An 18,560-nucleotide genomic window follows, 5' to 3' on the forward strand; every position below is an offset into this window, starting at 1 on the left:
ATCCTTTAGACCTGGGATCACAGCCTGTGCCGCTGAGAGTTGTGGTGGGTACTCTTGGTTGCTAACTACTACATCTGGCATTAACTGAACACCCAAGCTTCTGTGGGGTAGTTTTAGTTAATTGGATCTTTTGAGGTAGGAAGATCTGCCTTAAGTCCAATCATCTGAGATCAGAAGCCCCACCCTAAATTTGGGCCACACCTTCTCGTGGCAGTCTATTTAAGGGACAAGGAAGAGGGGAGAATTTTCACTTTGCCTGTTTGTCCTTGCTCTCACTGGAATGTCCGTCCCTTCGCTATGACTAGAGTCTACTTCTTTAAGGTCCCGAGGTGCACGAGATCTATCCTCGTGGACAGAAAAACTTCTGGACACTTGTAGACAGCCATTGTGGACCTAGCAGGGCCAAGGCCTGTAATAAACACCCCGTATATAAACACAGAGCCATTTAGCCAGTGCTGTTCCTCTAGAGAACCCTGACTACTACAGGAGCCATGGTCTCAATTCTCAAAGACATCCCCCATCCCCAGTTATGAGTTTAAAGGAAGAAGTAGTGTGTGTGTGTGTGGGGGGGGGGGGGCTGTGCTTCATTTTCTTTTTTTTGTCAGTTTCAGAACTATATCTAACCACACATTTTCCTGATTAAACAAATTCTGAGTTGGGGAACAGGCATAGTCAGGAGGTGTGGTGGCTGTTCTTGGTTGTCGACTACTGGAATTAAATATTCTCCACTAAACAAATTCTGAGTTGGGGAACAGAGAAAAGTCAAAGTGAAATCACCTGTTCTTAGTTTAGAGGACATGAACCTCATTATCTGTGTATCAGAAAAGCTGATTACCATGGAGGTTTGTGGAGGGAGAGCAGGAGGGGGTTTTGTGGTCTCCACAACCACACTGTGCCTGGACACTGGGCTGCTGTATGCTGAGGACAAGCGTGGAGGCAGTTGTCACTCTTTAGCTTCAATCGACCTTTTCTTGTGGCTGTTTTACAAGAGCGTGACCTCCAGAACAGACCCCTAAAGAGGGCTGGCCAAGCTCTTTCTCTTCTTCCTTACTCTTCTGTCTCTGTCTTATTCCCTGCTCCCCCTCTCTCCCCATTCCCTTCCCCCTCTCTTCCCACACAGCCATGGTCAGTTTGTACCTCTCTACCTCCCCTCTCTCACTCTACTTCTCTACAATAAAGTGCTAATCCCCCCCCCCCCCCAAAAGATGGCTGGCCAAAACCAAGCTAGAGGAAGCATCTTAGATGCTTGCATTTTCTCTGAGAAAACAGAGCCTTGATGGCATGTTTTAAAAAAAAAAAAAAACACAGAGTTTTAAAAGGTGATGTATTGAAGAAAGTTGGAAAATATCTGTGGAAAAGTTTTGCTCCAACTTGCATTTGAAAACTAGTGACCCAAAAGACATGACTAGTTTTTGTCCTACAAGCCTCTCACAAATCATCTTTCCTCTTGAAGAGAAAAAATCTTTTGCAAGACTTTGATCTTGCCCCCTGACTTCTGCTCAGTCACTAGACAATGAGCTGGCCAAAAGGCCAGAGGAGAAGCAAATTAGATGAGGTTGACCAGAACCACAGACCCAGCACGCACAGCCACCGTGGGAAGCAGGTTGGATTCAGCCAATAACAGTCTACCAGTTTCACCCCATTAGCCGGGACAACAATGAAGCTATTTTAGTAAAATGTAGAACCATAAAGATATGACTGTGTATGTCGCTACCAATTAATCTTTAACCTATGGTGTAATACCAGTAATTAACAGTAGGTGGCGGTAAAGAGCCCTTTCTTTCAATGCAGAAAACAGTTACCAATTAAATGTTGGAGGAAGTAGTACTTGGATTTCTTACTGCTCTGATGGACAGGCACGTTGTCTTGGTAAGTAAAACAGATAACTCTGTTTTGTTTTGTTTTATTTTTCTTTAAAAAAAAAAACAAGGACAGTGCTAGTTGCCATGCAGAAATGGAAACGTCTCCATGATCAAGTTCCTCGTGGATGCTTCTCTAAGAAGCATATTTACTTACTGTGACTGTGTGATTTGAAACTAGTATTTGTCCAACCTAAATCAGAGAAAAACTTCCCTTCGTGTGATATGTGATTTATTTTCAGACCTTGTGTTTCTCTCTCTCTCTCTCTCTCTCTCTCTCTCTCTCTCTCTCTCTCTCTCTCTCTCTCTGTGTGTGTGTGTGTGTGTGTGTGTGTGTGTGTGTGTGTGTGTGTGTGTGTGTGTAAGGCAATGAGTACTTGGTTACAGGTGTTTTGGTATTTGGACACAGCTGTTTTGATTTTAGATAACCTTCCTAACCTCTCCTTCTCCCCTATCCACATGGCCCTCAGTGAAATGTTCAGGAAGACGGAACATGCTGTGACCCACACACACTTGAGTGTGTCTACCAAGAGTCCACGTTGGATACCTCCTCTGAGGAGAGAAGAGAGAGGAAGCACAGTCTGACTGTGGCGTTTGGAGGTGGTCCTACGGGAGGAAACTAAGATTGGATTCCATCAGATCGTCAGAGCAGAAGCCCGTGCATAAATACTGGTAGATTAATTGAAGCAGGCTGAGACCGGTATGCAGACAGATGTCCCCATCTCTCGCCGTGTGCTGCGCTGGGATTCTGCTATCTATCAAGGTCATCGCAGGAGGTGACTGACCCCTTGCTTGTGGAGCAGAACTGTAAGTAGAATTAACTTCTTTATCAAGCAGTCTGTCTCAGGCATTTCACGACGCCAATGGAAGGAGACTGTACAGTATGGTTTATTTCTCCTGGAGAAGCACCGTGATGCACAGCTCCTTGGTTTTAATGGGGAAGCTTATTTTTGGTTTTCTTCTGGTCATTCTTACTAGATAGTCTTGTCTGTTTGCTCAGACTGTTGAAACTGGTCTGGGGAGCTGGAAGTCAGGGTGGAATTGTAGGCTCTGAAAATGCTCACCAAGCTACATCCAAGTTGATCAGTGCAGAAATCTCCCCAGCCACACAGGAAGCCAGCCAGGACCGCTCTGGCCCCCCCTGGCCCCCTCCTGCACCACGGAGCTGCCAGGGCAGTTAATAGTTACTCTGGCACAGAGAAAGCTTTTCATGCATGTTTGCAGAACTGAACTTAATGAATGAGGTTCACTGTGTAGGTGTTGCCACTTAAAACCAGCCAAGCCCTGATTTGATGTCTCCAGAGTTTCCGAGCAGAGGTAATATAAGCTTGTCACTTCCTTATTCTATTTGGTGTCAGCTAAGCTTGTCCTGGATTATAAAATGGACATAAATTTATCTAAAGATTTTTTCATGCTTTTAAAGTTTCCTTTCAATCTTTCCTTCGATTAACAGATCATCCTTTTTGTTCATTTTAAAGTGGTGTGGGGGTTCTGAGTTAGATGGGGGTCAGTGACCATCCGTAAGACTTTGATCAGCCTTACTTTGGCAGGGCACAGTGCCTCACACCTGTCATCTCAGCAGTCTAGGGGCTGAGGCAGGAGGGTCACTGCAAGTTTGAAGCCACCTTGGTCTATGTGGCTACAGATTGAATTCTAGGATAGCCAGGATTACATATTGGGAGGGTGTCTAAAAAAAAAAAAAAAAACAACAACAACAACAAAAACTGAAGAAATAGTAACATAGTAACAATGAGAGTTTCTTTTTTGATGAGGCTGTCTCCTGAGAGGCCCTGCTGGAGCCTTGTAAATACAGAGGCAGATTCTCGCAGCCAACCATTGGACTGAGCGCAGGGTCCCCAATAGAGGGGCTAGAGAAAGGACTGAAGGAGCTGAAGGGGTTTGCAACCTCATAGGAAGAACAACAATATCAACCAGCCAGACCCCCCCCCCAGAGCTCCCAGGGACTAAGTCATCAACCAAGGGGTACACATGGCTCCAGCTGCATAAGTAACTGAGGACTGCCTTGTCAGGCATCAATGGGAGGAGAGGTCCTTGGCCCTATGAAGGCTCGATAGATGCCCCAGAGTAGGGGAATTGAGGGTGGGGAGGTGGGAGTGGGGTAGGTGGAGGAAGACCCTCATAGAAGCAGGGGGAGGGAGGATGGGATAGGGGATTTCCAGGAGAAGGGGAAACCAGGAAAGGGAATAACATTTGAGATCTAAATAAAGAAAATATCCAATTAAAAAACATTAAAATAAAGAGTTTCTTTTTGTTTGGACTAGAAAATTTACACATTGATTTTTTTTTTTTAGTGAGGTTGTTATCTACAATTAGAGATTCCATAAGTATCTAAAATTAATTTCTTTATGTATATAACACTTTGATTTCTTTAAAGATAGTTCTTTATTTTTGAGTGTGTGTGTGTGTGTGTGTGTGTGTGTGTGTGTGTGTGTGTGTGTTTGAATGGGCACATGTGGAGGTCAGAGGACAGTTACGGAAGCTGAGTCTCTCCTTCTTCTCTGTGCTTCCCAGGTTGTCATGGCTGGCGGCAACTGCCTTTACCTGCTAAGCCATCTCACCAGCCCTAATATTTTTATTTCTTTTTCAAAAATATTTTTTAATTATTTATTATTTAATGTGAATACACTGTAGCTGTCTTCAGACACACCAGAAGAGGGCAACCACTGAGCCATCTCTCCAACGCCTTGATTTCCTAATGATACAAATGAAAAAGTAGTTTTATGAGCTGAGAACCTCCAGTTAATGGCTTGAAGTGGAAGAAGGGCTCTGGAGCCACCTGATCCAGGTAGGGGCAGAGCTGAATCACGCTGCTGCATGCTCAGGTCAGGCTGTTTCATTACCGCCTGGCCGTAGGTAGATTCTAACTCTTTGAGGTTGCTGCTGTTAAGGGAACAAAGATACTTCATCTTGCTCATGGAGACTTCCCCACATTTTATGCCCAACGACTGCCTCATTGAAGTCTGGGCTGGACTTTGGGGCGCGTCTCTGGTTTAAATGCATATGAAGAAGTAACTAGGGAAGTCCAAGTCTTAAACCCAATTCTGTTTACTCTGACCTGATTATAACATGCAGTTTTGTCCTGGGATACTGAGTCCTTGCCAGTATCCAGAAATTACCCAGGAGGTAACTGGGTATTATTTTGATTTTCATTGTCTTCTTAAGATCCAACAAGCAACTGTAACAAGAACAATAGTGACCTTTAGATGACAGGATCGCGATGCTAGGGGTGTGACTCATGGCAGAGAGCTTGCCTGGCATGTGCTGGGTCTTGAGTTTGATCTCTGGGACTACATACATACACAGACCCATGTGGACACACACACACACACACACACACACACACTCCAAAGCAAGAGAAATTTATCCTAGTAGTGCTAAAAGCTGGGAATCTGTGTTGAGGGTGCCCTATGCTTGGGACCTGACAAAAGAGCTCTTGTGAATAGCCAACATCTCATGCCTTCTTGGAAGAAACAGGCAGAGAGCCCTATCAAGTCTGTCTCCACGACCTCTGCCTTCCAAGGGGCCTGTGTCCTAATCCCACTCCCTTGAAGATTCAAGTTCAAAACTTTCAGGGGGAGGGCCCATTTCATCCCATAACATCCATTTAAACATGGCTCCTGGTGTGAGTAGCTCTTTGGGGTGCTGGGCTAGGGTAACTGGAATCTTCCTAGGCCTTTCCAAGGGCAATCAATGCCGCGAAAAGGCCGGCCTTGCTTTTCCCACGAATCTTGAAGCTCTGTCGCCTTTCTTGCTTAGAGTGCTTGTGAATGAAGCTGCTGAAGAACTCAGGCGAGTAAGAGCAAGCATGGACACCCCCGCAGAAATGTTATGCAGTCAGGATGCTGGAAAGTAGAGCGGTCTGTGTGTGTAGCCTGGAACGTCTATAGCATAGGTTTATTTCTGAGAATCGAATTCTTTAGATCTGTCTATGCCATCTGATGTGTGGTGAGAGACATGTGCGCAGGAATCTGGCTCTTTGTTGACCTAGATGGCTTGTTTTTCTAGTGACATTCTAGGGAGTTTTAAAATTCACGGAGACAGCTGCATAGCCGGGAAGCCTACATGTAAAGCACCTCTATGGTTCCTCTCAACACAGCTGCCTTTTTTCTCATATGCCACTAGACGGGCGACAACAGGACAGCATCTGTATGGATTGATAACCAGAGCAATGGGACAACCCCAGACAATGTCTCATACTTGAGAGGGAGAAAATCATCATTTGGTGAATGAATGAAAAAAAAAGATTTTTTTTTCTGAAGCTTTGCCATCTTTAAATACCTCCAATATTGGCTGGATAAATAGATGGATGGATGCATGCATGCATTATTATTATTATGCCTATATATTTTTGTGACTCTTAGGATCTGTTGTGGTTTGAATGGCAAATGCCCTCATAGGCTATGTATTTGACCATTTAGTCCCTGCTGGTGGTGCTGTTTGGGGGGAGCTAATTTTCGGAGGTAGAGCCTTGTGAAAGAAGTATGTGTCACTGTGGGGGTGGGTTTTAAGGATTTATAGCCTTGTCTGTTTCTCCCTCTCCCTCCTTCCCTCTCCCTCCCTCCCTCCCTCTCTCTCTCTCTCCCTGTCCCTGTCCTTCTCCCTCCCTCCCTCCTTCCCTCCCTCCCTCCCTCCCTCCCTCCCTCCCTCCCTCTCTCTCTCCCTGTCCCTGTCCTTCTCCCTCTCCCTCCCTCTCCCCTTCACTCCCTCACTACCCCCCCCTTTCTCTCTCTCTCTCTGCCTCATGTGTATGGATGAAAATGTGACTATCCAGCTTCCTGCTCTAGAAGCCGTGCCTTCTACACCATAATGGACTCTGTTCCCCTGGAACCACAAACTAAATAAACCTATTCTTCTTCAAGTTGCTTTTATCAGAGGAAAGAAAAGTGACCAGTATGGAAACTAACCCTAATTCCTGGCCATGACTCACAAGGCCTTGAGTGATCTTGGCCCTAAGTCTCTTGTGTTTGCTTTACCCCAGGATATCCCTGACCACTCTGTTCCTCAGACCAGCTCACCTCAGTTTCATCTCAAGTCTTTGTGTTTGCCTTTTCTTTTGCAAGAGCGGCTTTTTTTTTTTTTTTTTTTTTAGCTCTTTGGATTCATCTCTGTGTCTGTGTCTGCCTCAGGGTCATCTCAGAAAGGTTTTCTCTAGTGAATCAATCAAGATGAATTACTAAATATTGTCTCAGTGATTATTGCTACCCCCCATTCATTCCTCAAGATTACCCTTAACCACTCCATGGAATTAAAATTAGTTATTCATAAACAGGTCTTTGTCTTGAGAGTCAGACTTTGTTTTCTTCTGTCTAGGCCCTGCATTCTGTGTCTAGACCCTAAAGCATGGCTGGCAGATGAGTAATGTATTTTGACTGGATAAATAATAGATGAATGAGTGGATGGATGGATGAATGAACATTTGCTGTGATATTTATCAGCTTTTGAGTAAGACCAAAATTAGTCTCCAAAACCTGTGTAGGCGACAACAAGTGATAGCAGGGAGGTCATGACACAGTGACCCAGGGGTCTCTTAAAAAAGTTGTAGACACCCAAACTTCTCATGTCAAAGCATAAAGGGGCATGAAGTGAGTCTCAGCCTGGCTTCTAAATGCATTTGAGAGGGCCAGAGCCAAGGGACCGTCTTAGTTAAGGTGACTATTGGTGTAAGACAATACTGTGACAAGGAAAGTTGGGAAGCAAAGGATGTATTTGGTTTACACTTCCATACCATAGTCCATCACTGAAGGAAGTCAGGACAGGAACTCAAATAGGGCAGGAACCTGGAGGCAGGAGCTGATGCAGAGGCCATGATGGGGTGCTGATTACCTGGCCTGCTTCCCCTGGCTTGCTCAGCCTGCTTTCTTATAGGACCCAGGAGCACCAGCCCAGGATGGCAACACCTGCATCTAGCTCATCAATCAAAATGAATTACTCAGTGAATTATTGTCTCAGTGGTTATGGTTACCCCTGATTCATTCCTCTAGGTTACCCTTAACCACTCCATGGAATTAAAATTAGTTATTAATTAACAGGTCCCTCTTCCATCGATCACTAATTAACAAATGTCCTACAGCCGGCTCTTAGGAAGGCATTTTTTCAATTGAGATTTCCTCCTTTCGATAACTCTAGCTTGAATCAAGTTAACATTAAATTATCCAGGATGAGGAGTTTCTGTGGACCATCTGTGTTCCAACCCTACAGCTCCTGCGGTAAATCATCATGAATTTAGTGGCTTCAAGCAATGGCAATTTATTCTGGAAGCTGAAAGTACAAAGCCAGGCACCGGCAGGGCTGTGGTGTCTCTGGAGCCTCCTCCAGTTCCTGCTGTATAAAAAGTTGTTTGGGGCTAGCAAGATGGCTGAGTGAGTAACTGCTCATGCTGCGAGGCCTGAGAAGCCGGGTTCAGTCCCTGGGTCTCACACATGGAAGGAGGGAGCTGACTTCCTGACTCCTCCCACATTGTCCTCCACACATGCACTGTGACACACACACACACACACACACACAAACACACACACACACACATTTATAAATACATATAAATGTGTGTGTCTACACATCTATATATAATCCATATCCATTTCTCTATCATCTATCAGTTTGATTAGATTTTATATTATTTATTGTTTATCTACCATTCATCTAATTGATCAATCTTCCTGGTTTTAGATTGTATAACTCTAAAGAATGTAACCTCCAATTTGTGAATCTTTAATAAGAAAAAAATTGTAATGCCTAAGTTAATATAATTATGTAATATGATTTTTTTCTAGGACCTATATCATGTGGAGATGCTCTGAAGAATAGCGGCAACCTCACGCATGCCTATTGCCATACAATGACTAAAACTAATTCCCTTGCCTTCTATTGCATCATCGTCTTAGGACTGACACTTACCAAAATCCAATTATCTGATGAAAGTGAGCTTATCATTAAGAGGCCAAATGCAAACCTTAGCAGAGTGCCCAAGGACTTACCCTTGCAAACAACTACTTTAGATCTATCACAAAACAATATATCTGAGCTTCGAACTTCTGACATCCTCTCATTGTCCAAGCTGAGGGCCTTAATAATGTCCTACAACAGACTCCGGTATCTTAATATCAGTGTTTTCAAATTCAACACGGAGCTGGAATATTTGGATTTGTCACACAATGAGTTAAGGGTGATCTCCTGCCACCCAACAGCGAACCTCAAACATTTGGACCTCTCCTTTAATGCATTTGATGCCCTGCCCATATGCAAAGAGTTTGGCAACCTGTCCCAACTACAATTTCTGGGACTGAGTGGTTCTCAGGTCCAAAATTCAAGGGTGCAGCTGATTGGTCATTTGAACATCAGTAAGGTTTTGCTGGTGCTAGGAGATGCTTATGGGGAAAAAGAAGATCCCAAGTGTCTTCAGCACATTAGCACTGAGACTCTGCATATTGTTTTCCCTTCGAAAAGAGAATTTCGTTTTCTTCTGGACATGTCTGTCAGCACTACGATCAGTTTGGAATTGTCTAACATCAAGTGTGTGCTTGAAGAGCGGGACTGTGCTTATTTCTTACGTGCTTTGTTAAAGCTTAGAAAGAATCGGAAGCTCTCACATCTTATCCTGAACAACGTGGAAACAGTGTGGAATTCCTTCATTAACATCCTCCAGTGGGTTTGGCATTCACCAGCCAAGTATGTCTCAATTTCCAATGTGAGGCTACAAGGTCAACTTGCCTCCAGCAGGTTCACTTATTCTGATACTTCTCTGAAGGCTTTGTCCATACGTCAAGTTGTCGCTGATGTGTTCAGCTTCCCCCAACGTTACATATACAGTATCTTTTCCAATATGAACATCCAAAACCTTACAGTATCTGGAACACACATGGTCCACATGCTTTGCCCGTCCCAAGTTAGCCCATTTCTGTATTTGGACTTTACAGATAACCTTTTAACAGACATGGTTTTTAAAGATTGTAGAAACTTAACTGGATTGAAATCACTTAGTTTACAAAAGAATCAGTTAAAAAACCTTGGAAATGTAATTCTTATGTCTGCAGAAATGACCTCCCTACAAAAACTAGACATTAGCCGGAATTCTCTAAGATATAGCGATGGGGGAAACCCATGCTCCTGGACCCAGAGTTTGTTGGTTTTAAATTTGTCTTCAAATATGCTTACTGGCTCTGTCTTTGGATGCTTACCTCCCAAGGTCAGGGTCCTTGACCTTCACAACAACAGGATACTGAGCATCCCTAAAGATGTCACCCACCTGCAAGCTTTGCAGGAACTCAATGTAGCATCCAATTCTTTGACTGATCTTCCCGGATGCGGGGCCTTCAGCAGCCTCTCTGTGCTGGCTATTGACCATAACTCAGTTTCCCACCCTTCTGAGGATTTCTTCCAGAGCTGCCGGAATATTAGATCCCTGACAGCGGGCAACAACCCATTCCGATGCACATGCGAGCTGAGGGAGTTCGCCAAAAGCATAGGCCAGGCATCAAGAGAAGTGGTGGAGGGCTGGCCTGACGCTTATAAGTGTGACTACCCAGAAAGCACTAAGGGAACCCCACTGCAGGACTTCCACATGTCTCCACTGTCCTGTGACACCATTCTGCTGACTGTCACCATCGGGGCCACTATGCTGCTGCTGGCTGCCACTGGGGCTTTCCTCTGTCTCTACTTTGATGTGCCCTGGTATGTGAGGATGCTGTGTCAGTGGACACGGACCCGGCACAGGGCCAGGAACATCCCCTTAGAGGAACTCCAGAGAAACCTCCAGTTCCATGCTTTTGTCTCATACAGTGGGCACGATTCTGCCTGGGTGAAGAATGAATTACTACCCAACCTAGAGAAAGATGACATCCGGGTTTGCCTCCATGAGAGAAACTTTGTGCCTGGCAAGAGCATTGTGGAGAACATCATACATTCCATTGAGAAGAGTTACAAGTCCATCTTCGTGCTGTCTCCCCACTTCATCCAGAGTGAGTGGTGCCATTATGAACTCTACTTTGCCCATCACAATCTCTTCCACGAAGGCTCTGATAACTTAATCCTGGTCTTGCTGGAGCCGATTCCTCAGTACTCCATCCCTACCAATTACCACAAGCTCAAAAATCTCATGGCACAAAGGACCTACTTGGAATGGCCCACAGAGAAGAACAAACGGGGACTTTTTTGGGCAAATCTAAGAGCATCCATTAATGTTAAATTGGTTAACCTGGCAGAAGCAACGAGTTATACACAGCAGTAAGAATATCCACCTCACTGCTGTTGCTGCTCTGGGGAGTTCAAATAATGGTACCATTCATACCAGCAAAAACCTAAAAATGATTCTGACTTTATGATGTGGGAATTTGTGCTTTTTAACCCAAGTTTGCCACTAAAATCTAGTGGGATACTATAATTTGGGTTGAAATCACTCATTTATTTTTTTTCCTTTTTCGTTCTTTCTTGTTTGTTTGTTTGTTTGTTTTTTTGAGACAGGGTTTCTCTGTGTAGCCCTGGATGTCCTGGAACTTACTCTGTAGACCAAGCTGGCCTTGAACTCAGACATCCACCTGCCTCTGCCAAGTGTTGGGATTAAAGGTTTGTGCCACCACTGCCCAGCATTTCTTGTTTTTCAAGATAGGGTTTCTTTTTGTAGTTTTCACTGTCTTTAAACTCACAGAGATCCACCTGTGCCTGCCTCCTGAGCACTGGCATTTTAAGACATTTTTATTGTTTTATGTTAGAGGTGTCTCACCTGCATGCATGTCTGTGCACTATGAGCATGCCTGTGCTTTCAGAGGCTAGCAGCAGGCATTGAAGTCATTGGAACTGAAGTCGTGGACTGCTCTTAGCTGCCATGTGGGTGTGGGGAATTGAACCTGGGTCCTCTGCAAGAGAAGCCAGTGCCCTTAATTGCTGAGCCATCTCTCTCTCCAGCTCCCAAACCATTAATTTCAAACACTTCAGGGATCCATTTTTTCCTTTTGCTCTAATCACATTGGTTGAATTTACCGCAGAATCAGGAGAAGTCCTTTTCTCTACAGATGTGCGTATTTCTGTGTGTCTGGTCAACAGTAGAAAACTTCAGCTCTACTTCGGGTTGACTTCCCCATTATTCTTTCTAGCTCACCATGAATCTCTTCACTCTTAGGCCTGGATGTTACTTTTCCACATAAATTGCTTGCATATAAAGCTCTTGTCTTGGTTTCCACTTAATGGTGGGATTAAAGGGGCTGCATATACTGTCAATTTATTGTTCCACAAAACTGCCAGGGAATCGGAGAGGCTTGTATGTCTCCAGATATAGAAAGCGTAATGAAATAAGAACAGATAGTAGAATCCAGTGATTATTTAACATGGCCATCTTAGAAATAGTAGGTAATTGATCTCAACACCTGGGTGGCAAAGGTAGGTAGATCTCTATGAGTTTAAGGCCATGCTGGTCTACGTAGTGAATTGTAGAACAGCCAGGGCTCTGTAGAGAGACCCTGCCTCCAAACAAACAAAAACAACACAGAACAAAAACCCAGAAACGATAGGTTAGGCTTTTCACTGAGTCTTGAAGGAAGCCTCAGTATGTAATGGTGAAGAATGGAAAGGCCATTGTAATAAAGAGGACAAAGGCTGGGACACCCAGACTTGTTCTGGGCCTAGTGGCCCACATGGGTGGATATGACCATTGTGACAAATGAGACTATTATATGGTTGTCAACAATTAGATAAAGCTATATTGCAGTCAGCCATGCTGGTGCAAGTCTGCACCCCCAGAGCTTCCAGGCTGAGGTGGGAGGTTCCTGATCCCAGGCCAGCCTGGGCTATATAATTAGATCCTATCTCAAGGAGGAAGAGGAGGGAAAAGGAAAGGGGAGCATATTATCAATGACCTTAACTAGACTATTGAGACTGTTGAACTGGAGACTCATAAAATACAGCTTAATGTCTACGGAACTCAATAGGAAGTGACGATAAACCATGAGGCGTGGAGAGCGGTATTCTGAAATGAAGTTGCAACAGCCCTTCTAACTGGCTTCTTCCATTTCCTCTAGGCCTGCTACGCTTCCCAAATCACACTTCCAGATTTCACAATCCAGTTTCGACTCCTTAGCAAGCAATCGTATAGTAGCTTCGGGGATTTCTGTGCAGAGACCACTTTTGCACAGCCAAACCGTTGAAGTTTGTTGGCTTCCTGTTCTGGGCCCAAAAGCGTGAGCAGGGTTCGCTCCTGGGAGGGCGGGGCCTGCTCCCTGCTTCCTCTTTGGCTCTTTGCTCCCTGTGTTTTTCACCTTCCTTGCATATCTCTGCACGCCTGCATTTTACCCTGTTTTGCATGTCTGTTTCTGTGTGCTAATTTCCCATTTTCATACATATTTCTATAGTCTGGCCTCTGTCTAATACTAATATTATTCCTATCTTAATTACACCTGCAATGCTCCCATTTTGGAGAAGGGCCCCACTCTGAAATGCTGAGGTTCATGGTGTAATCCGTGGGCTGACACAGCTCAGCCCCTGATTCTAAGGAACAAGAGCCTCTTAGTTGAGGTTTTGAGAAGTCAGGTCAGTCCTGTGTATGCACAGCTAAACTCGTGAGCAGCTAAGAGGCTGCAACTGCATTTGTGGCATCTTCTGCGGAATTCCAAGCGGAGAGATGGAGAATTCAGGTCAAAGCACAGATAAAAATGAGGCAATAAAGCCAGGTGGTAGAGGCACATGCCTTTAATGTCAGCGCTAGGAAGGCAGACAAAGGTGAATCTGTGAGTTCAATGCCAACCTGGTCGGCAGGGTAAGTTCCGGAACAAGAAGAAGCAGCAGAAGAGGAGGAGGAAGAGGAGAAGGATGAGGAGGAGGGAGGAGAGGAAGAGGAAGAGAAGGAAGGAGAGGAGAAGAGGAGGAGGAGGAGGAGAGGAAGAAGAAGAGTAAGAAATAAATAGACGCCATCTTTGAAGCCAGTTTGGATTTCAGTTCTAGCTTCTACATTCATTTGTGTTGATCTTAGGGACTCTACTTAAACTTTCTAAGCTGATTTCATTATTTATGTTATAGATTTTTAAAAAGTGTACTCTTAAGGTAGCTAGTCAACACCTCTATATCTTCAGATATCAACTCAAACATGCTCCCCAAAGTGTAGCATTCATAGAGTAGACTTCTCAGTTCCAGATCCTAGAACCAAGCTATGAGATGTTTATTAGGAGATGTAAATAGGACCCATAAAAGACAAACCCACGTTCACAATGTTCTACACATACCTGGTCCACATATAAGTGGGGTGGTTATCCTTCTCATGTGTTGATTTTACAGGTCAGCAATCCTGGTCTGGAGAAATGCTCAGAATGTAATGAATAGCGAGAAACAAGACAGAGAACATCCACGAGACAATCTGGATTTTGTTTTCAGAGTAGTTTTAGGTCAGTTTGACACAAGGTGTAGACTCCTGAGAGGAGAGAACCTGGACTGAGAAAGGACCTCTATAAGACTGGTCTATAAATTGCAGGATTAATTGGCCTACTGTAACACAGGCATTATCTTAAGTAGTGATTGATGAGGTGTGGGCAGCCCAGTTATGGGTGGGGCCATCCCTGGGCTGATGGTCCTGGGTTCTATAAGAGAGCAAACCTAGCAAGCCAGTAAGCAGCACCCCCCATGGCCTCCGTATCAGCTCCTGCATCCAGGTTCCTGCCCTGCTTGAATTTCTGCCTTGGCTTCCTTCGACAGACTATTGGTACAGGGTATGTAAGCTAAATACCTTCCTCCTCAATGACTTTTGGTTTTGGTGTTTCATCACAGCAGTAGAGAAGTAATACACTATTTACACCCATACACATGAGAAATAACAAAACATTAGCTGTTGTTAGTAACTTCGACAGTTGATATTCACTGGGATACTCATCAACACATAGTTTTTATTTTACTAAATATTTTCCTTTTTTGTTCTAAATGTTCTGTAATGAACTTACGGTATAAGAAGAACTTTTTTGCTTAAAAATTATAAAAAAGGTTATTAAAAAAAAGAACTAACACTTTCAAAGAAAACTAGACCTGAAAATGTGTGCTTATCTTCTCTTCGTGGTCAGAATAAAGGAAGCTGCCATTTTCCATCTGCTGCTGCGAGTTCTGAGTCCTGCTTGTTTCCCTTAACTTCATTTTATCCTCCTCTCTTCTGAGAGGAGAACTTTTTGTTAAATATGAATACATCCTGCATGGGACACAACTTAACTGGTTCTCTAGACGCTTCGCCAACCATTTTTTCTCCCTTTTCAAAAGTTTAGGCTCACAACAGTGTCTCGTTCTGTAGCCCAGGCTAGTCTTAAACTCCAGGCAATCCTCCTGCCTCAGTCTACTAAGAACTGGGACTACCATCAGGAGCAACCACATCTGCTCTTTGGGAAGCCTCCCCCTTAGCTTAGACAGGTGAGCATCTTTGTCTTGGTGCTCACCTGTAAGAGGCTGGATGCTCGCCTCCAGGCAAAGGAGAAGCCAGGCTACCACTGGTCTATGGAGTGAGTCGGCCCTTCCCTGGAGCTGAGCTATTTCCTGAGGCAGAGCAGGACCAGGCTAAGGTGGCGGCACTAATGACACATGGGTCCACGTGCTTGGGGGACCTTCACCAACAGAGGTTGACATAATTCCATTTTATCATATTGCCACTCTAGGGAGGGGCAGCAGCATGGCTGCTTTCATGCAGGGACAGTGAGAGTGGACAGTGACTTGTGCTGTGTTGAGACCTGTGAAATTCTCATGTTCCTTACCTGTTCATCGCACTTCTGGGACTCTCTCCCAGAGAAATAAGTTGAGACATGGACAAGCACTTCTTCACAAGTTTGTTAGACTTAGACACTCCGGCTTTCCAGGGAGGGACAAATATACTATGTTCACTTAAGGACACACTGTATAGCCATTTGAAATATTAGAGTTAACGGGCTGGCGGGAAGGCCCGGCGGGTTAAGGTGCTTGCTGCCAAACCTGAGAATGTCGGTTCGGTCCCTGGCAGTCACATATTATAAAGTAATAAGTGATTCCCAGAAGTTGCCCCCTGGCCTCCAAATGCATGCCCCTGCACACGTGTGTGTGTGTGTGTGCACAAAATACATAATATAATAAGGTTTTTGGGGCTGAGGTGGAGAGCGTTGCCTTATGTATTTTTACCATAATTTTTTAAGCACGGAGGAGGCACTTTATTAGCAGAGGCGAATGCTTGCTTATACAGCTATGACATAAGCTCAACATAGAAAACTGCAAATACAGTTTGGTCTCAATTCTAAGATATGCCAAGAAAAAAGGAGCGGCTATAATATGCAAACGCATCACCGCTGCTGTCTTGTCTGCATGTCAGTGCTGGGTTTGCTTCTATACTCTTCTATGCATGGAAAGTTTCCAGTCAGCAAACAAATAAAATGGGGTGAAGGAAGTTATAAATCTAGGCTCTCTAAAAACGCACTCTCAGACATTTTCTTTTTTTTTTTTTTTTCTTGTCTATAAAGTCAACACCCTAGGTTTTCCTTGTTAAAGTGGACTCAAAAAAAAGAATGAGATTACCACTCCTTTTTTCCCACCTTGAGACAAGACCTCGTGTAGCCCAGGTTGGCTTCAAAGTCACTTTGTAGCAGAGGATAAACCCTTCTGATTTCCCTGTCTTCTCCACCTCCCAAGTGTGTAGGTTACAGGTGCGAACTGCATCAGATGGGGCTAAGGACCGAAGCCAGAGCTTGGTCCACACTAGGCAAGGCCTCTCCCAACTGAGCTAAGACCCCAGCCCTTTGTTTTCTTTTTATTAATAAAAATTTCCCAGTTCCTGGCTTGCGAGGTGACAGGAAAGCAGCGTCGGTGAGAATTCAGAAAGGAGCTGAGTTCCCTCTCTCATTCTCTCTGCCAAGCATCCCTTCTATTTGCCAAGGAAAGCAGAAAATAGTGTGGAAATAGCCCAAAAAGAAAGAAGAAAAAGATAAAAGGAGTTGGGGATCTGAAGAGCCCTTCGACATCAGACATGGAAAAGTAGAGTTTGGAGTTTGCCTTGCTGGGTTTTGGTCTTGCTTTGGTCCAGGATTTCCTCACTGTGCCTCCTTTCTTCCCTTCTGGAATGGTAATGCATTTCTTGTGATAGTGTATGTTAGAAGTATGTGATCTGCCTTTTCATCTTGATTTTACAGGGTATTACAGTTAAGAGATTGCAAGAGTCTTCGAAGAGACTTTGGACTTTTAAACAGTGTTGAGACTGTTATAAACTATAAGGAATTTTGAAGTTGGACTGAATGCATTTTTGCATTATGATATGGTATCAAGCCTATGGGGGCCAGGGAGTAGATGTGGTGGTTTGAATAAGAATGGCCCACATAGGGGCTGGAGAGATGGCTCAGGGGTTAAGAGCACTGACTGCTCTTCCGAAGGTCCTGAGTTCAAACCCCAGCAACCACATGTTGACTCACAACCACCCACGACGAGATCTGGCTCCCTCCTCTGGAGCTGTCTGAAGACAGCTACGGTGTACTTACATATAATAAATAAATAAATCTTTTAAAAAACTTTAAAAAAAAAGACAGAATGGCCCGCATAGGTTCGTATATTTGAATGCTTAGTCACCAGGGAGTGGTGCTAATTTAGAGGGATTAGGAGGTAGAGCCTTGGAGTAGATGTGGTGTTGATGGGAAAATGTATTATTACAGGGGTGTAATAATACAGGGGTGTGGTGTTGACGGAGAAAATGTATTATTACAGAGGTGTAATAATACAGGGGTGTGGTGTTGACGGAGAAAATGTATTATTACAGGGGATTCCAAAGCTCAGACCAGGCCCAGTGGCTCTCTCTTTCTGCCGTCTATGGATCTGCATATAGAATTCTCAGCTACTAAGTCTGCCTGTGTGCTATCATGCCCCTCACCATGATGACAATGGACTAAATCTCTGAAACTGTAGCCTACTCCCAATTAAATGCTTCTCTTTATAAGAGTTGCTTTGGTCATGGTGTCTCTTCACAGCAGTAGAACAGTGACCAAGATACTAGTCTAAGGTGGCGGAAGTTCATCTGGGGGTAGTGACTATTTATTTGATAACTTCAAGTATATTAAATTTTTTGGTAAACAGCTATTTGAGAGTATGATAAATGTTATCCCAAATACAACATCTACATAGAAAAATGACCCAAACGAAGTGGAAAAACTAAGAAGCATATAATAGATTGCCAGGGTATGTTGAAGTTGGTTATGTGTCAGGATTTATATAGAACATAATGTAAACCCTGAACAATATAACCAAAAGTCATTTGTTCCCATAGGACCCCTGACAGTGTTGCAGTGCAAAAAGTGAACCACTGAGTTCTAGAAATGCTATCTTTTTGTTAATATGTATCTATCTATTTGTGTATATGTGGGGGTGGTGGGTGACACATGACATGGTGTGTGTGTGTGTGCATGTGTGAGTGCATGCATGTGTGCATGCGTGCATGCATGTGTGTGTGTGTATGTGTGTGTGTGTGAGTGAGAGAGAGAGAGAGAGAGAGAGAGAGAGAGAGAGAGAGAGAGAGGGCAGTTTTGCGGGTTGGCTTTCCCCTTCACTTTTAAATGCACACATGAACTCTTACCTTTAGGCTCATATAGTAAGTGCCTTTATCACCTGAGCCATTTTTCAGCCTTCGTTTTGAATTTGGGACATAGTCTTAAGTATTCTAGTCTGCCCTTGAACTTATTACATAGCTGAGGATGACCCTCTTGCCTCAACCTTCCCTCTACCAGG

The 18,560-nt window shown here is 44.1% G+C and overlaps 1 protein-coding gene across 2 annotated transcripts; it reads left to right on the forward strand.

The window, feature by feature from the left end:
* Window positions 1-1,778: 1,778 nt before the first annotated feature.
* Tlr1 (toll like receptor 1) lies at window positions 1,779-16,302 on the forward strand. 2 transcript variants are annotated; one of them, XM_052198288.1, is made up of 4 exons: window positions 1,779-1,869; window positions 2,330-2,666; window positions 4,512-4,665; window positions 8,651-16,302. In XM_052198288.1, exon 4 carries the CDS (start codon window positions 8,716-8,718, stop codon window positions 11,101-11,103), a length of 2,388 nt encoding a protein of 795 aa, XP_052054248.1. In that variant the 5' UTR covers window positions 1,779-1,869; window positions 2,330-2,666; window positions 4,512-4,665; window positions 8,651-8,715; the 3' UTR covers window positions 11,104-16,302. The 2 variants fall into 2 exon arrangements, with proteins under 2 accessions (XP_052054248.1, XP_052054247.1); XM_052198287.1 differs by lacking the exon at window positions 4,512-4,665.
* Window positions 16,303-18,560: the final 2,258 nt, after the last annotated feature.

The sequence above is a fragment of the Apodemus sylvaticus genome, chromosome 11, assembly GCF_947179515.1.
Source record: "Apodemus sylvaticus chromosome 11, mApoSyl1.1, whole genome shotgun sequence".
In the NCBI taxonomy this organism is placed as follows: Eukaryota; Metazoa; Chordata; class Mammalia; order Rodentia; family Muridae; genus Apodemus; species Apodemus sylvaticus.

What these genes read in the sequence shown, in the direction of transcription:
- Tlr1 (XM_052198288.1), top strand. Translation starts at nt 8,716, where the DNA reads ATGACTAAAACTAATTCCCTTGCCTTCTATTGCATCATCGTCTTAGGA.